This window comes from Genypterus blacodes, unplaced genomic scaffold (genome assembly GCF_046128005.1).
Source record: "Genypterus blacodes isolate CSIRO-AG114 ecotype Tasmania unplaced genomic scaffold, CSIRO-AGI_Gbla_v1 ptg000032l_1, whole genome shotgun sequence".
NCBI classification, from domain to species: domain Eukaryota; kingdom Metazoa; phylum Chordata; class Actinopteri; order Ophidiiformes; family Ophidiidae; genus Genypterus; species Genypterus blacodes.
In genome coordinates this window covers 8,115,892-8,117,500 of record NW_027466845.1, presented here as the reverse complement: position 1 = coordinate 8,117,500, position 1,609 = coordinate 8,115,892, and the positions used below count along the sequence as shown (strand labels likewise).

The window sequence follows — 1,609 nt, the reverse complement described above, 5'->3', positions numbered from 1 at the left end:
CTGCGCTCTCTACGCTCCACTCCAAGCACCGGGCGCTTAGCCTGAAGCTTAGCCCGGTGCTTGGCAATATGTTCGCCGGTGGTAAACACACACAGCCTGGCCCCGGGCTAACGCGCAGCTTAACGGGCGCTTACGACATGAAAACACCCCGTCTGGCTGCGGTGGAGACGGGCTAGCCTGCCTGCTCGCTAGCTAGCAGGCAGGCTAAACGAGCTAAGCCCCTGGAAGGTTGACACCTCGCCGAAAACAAGCAGCCATTGAGCTCCCGAAATAAACACGGAGCTATTTCTACACATATGTTATCTCACGGGTGTCTGAGAGCAGGCGAAGCCGTTAACAAGGAGCCCTTTTCCGCGTAGAGGCTGCAGACAGCGGCTAAGGCGACGTTAGCTCCGAATACAAACCACTATCACCTCGCCTGCTTCAAATTGACGTTTTGTTTTCAAACATTACACACTCCAGAGAGTCCACAGCCATTACGCCTCCTTAACCCCCCGACACTCGCCTTTAAACCGCCGCAGATTAAAGCTTAATGCTCGGGTAGTAAGTTGTATTTACACGCACTTGTGCAGCTTTAAAGACGTTCAAATTCAGCTAATGTCAACTAACGTCAAATTAGTGACCAGTGGAGTTTGATAGTTAGCGACCAAACGTGTGTGTGTGAGTGTGTTTAACGACACAAACCCCCGAGTGGTGCTACAGTGTTGTGGTAGCGTTAGCAGACGGAGGCTAGCAGCGATCAGAGTGTGTGTGTATGTGTGTATGTGTGTGTGGATGGAGCCTGGAAAACTTTCTTTCCACCTGAAGTGTTGAGATCATAAATCGGGGGAAATGATTCGTCGATTAGTCGCCTCCGGTCCGGGCTGCGCTACGGAGGTGAAGGCCAGTCAGCCGAGTCAAAGTTAACTGAGCATCCTGGCAATGACAAGTTTGCTCATCAGGCACACTTAACGTGAAGAAGGAGAAGGAGAGGAAAAGATGAGGGACGTTTGTAAGCTGCAGTGTCCGTTAGCTCTCCATCCAAACTGGAGAGAAACGGCTGTGAAAGTGAACCCCTCTCCCCGCCGCGTCCGACCCGCTGCACCGGGGGTTAGCGCTACCCCGTCGGACCGCCCCGGTCCCGTGCTTACCTCCCCGCTGCTCGAGTCACTCGATTCCCCCAAAACATCCCGAAATTTCTGCAGGTTGCTGCCGATAACCGAGGAGACCTGTAGTGCAGCATCAAATCCGGGTCCGAGCCCGCTGGCGTTAGGGTGCGCTCCCGGGCCATTCCGGAGAGAGGCGGTGACCCTGATTCGGCCCGCTCTCCTCCCGGTACCGGAGTTGCTGCTCCCTCCGGGCCGAGCGGGGAACCGCCACCGACAGCTGTGCGCCATTTTACACTCTGCCTGTCTGCCCTGCGATCAGAGAGAGCTCGGTGGGCGGAACCCTAACCCAGCACTCCACATAAACAGCCTCCGCCACAGCGCCGCGCTCTCACTGGCGGACGCCGCGTTATGCATGTTGCGGGGCGGAGCTGCAGAGACCCCGACAATGCATTTCCTCCGCGGCCCTGTTCAGCTGCTGCATGGCCGGAGCCTACACAGGTTCAGGGGCTTTGCCCGGGAAA

At 56.5% G+C, this 1,609-nt stretch overlaps 1 protein-coding gene across 3 annotated transcripts in view; it reads right to left on the bottom strand.

Moving 5' to 3' along the window:
• Positions 1-1,398, bottom strand: part of kmt2a (lysine (K)-specific methyltransferase 2A) — a 36,518-nt gene extending 35,120 nt beyond the window's left edge. For all 3 annotated transcript variants that reach the window (XM_076146244.1, XM_076146247.1, XM_076146246.1), the window contains exon 1: positions 1,131-1,398. In XM_076146244.1, the coding sequence (XP_076002359.1) occupies positions 1,131-1,376 (246 nt within the window). In that variant the 5' untranslated portion in view covers positions 1,377-1,398. The remainder of the gene's footprint in view (positions 1-1,130) is intronic.
• Positions 1,399-1,609: the final 211 nt, after the last annotated feature.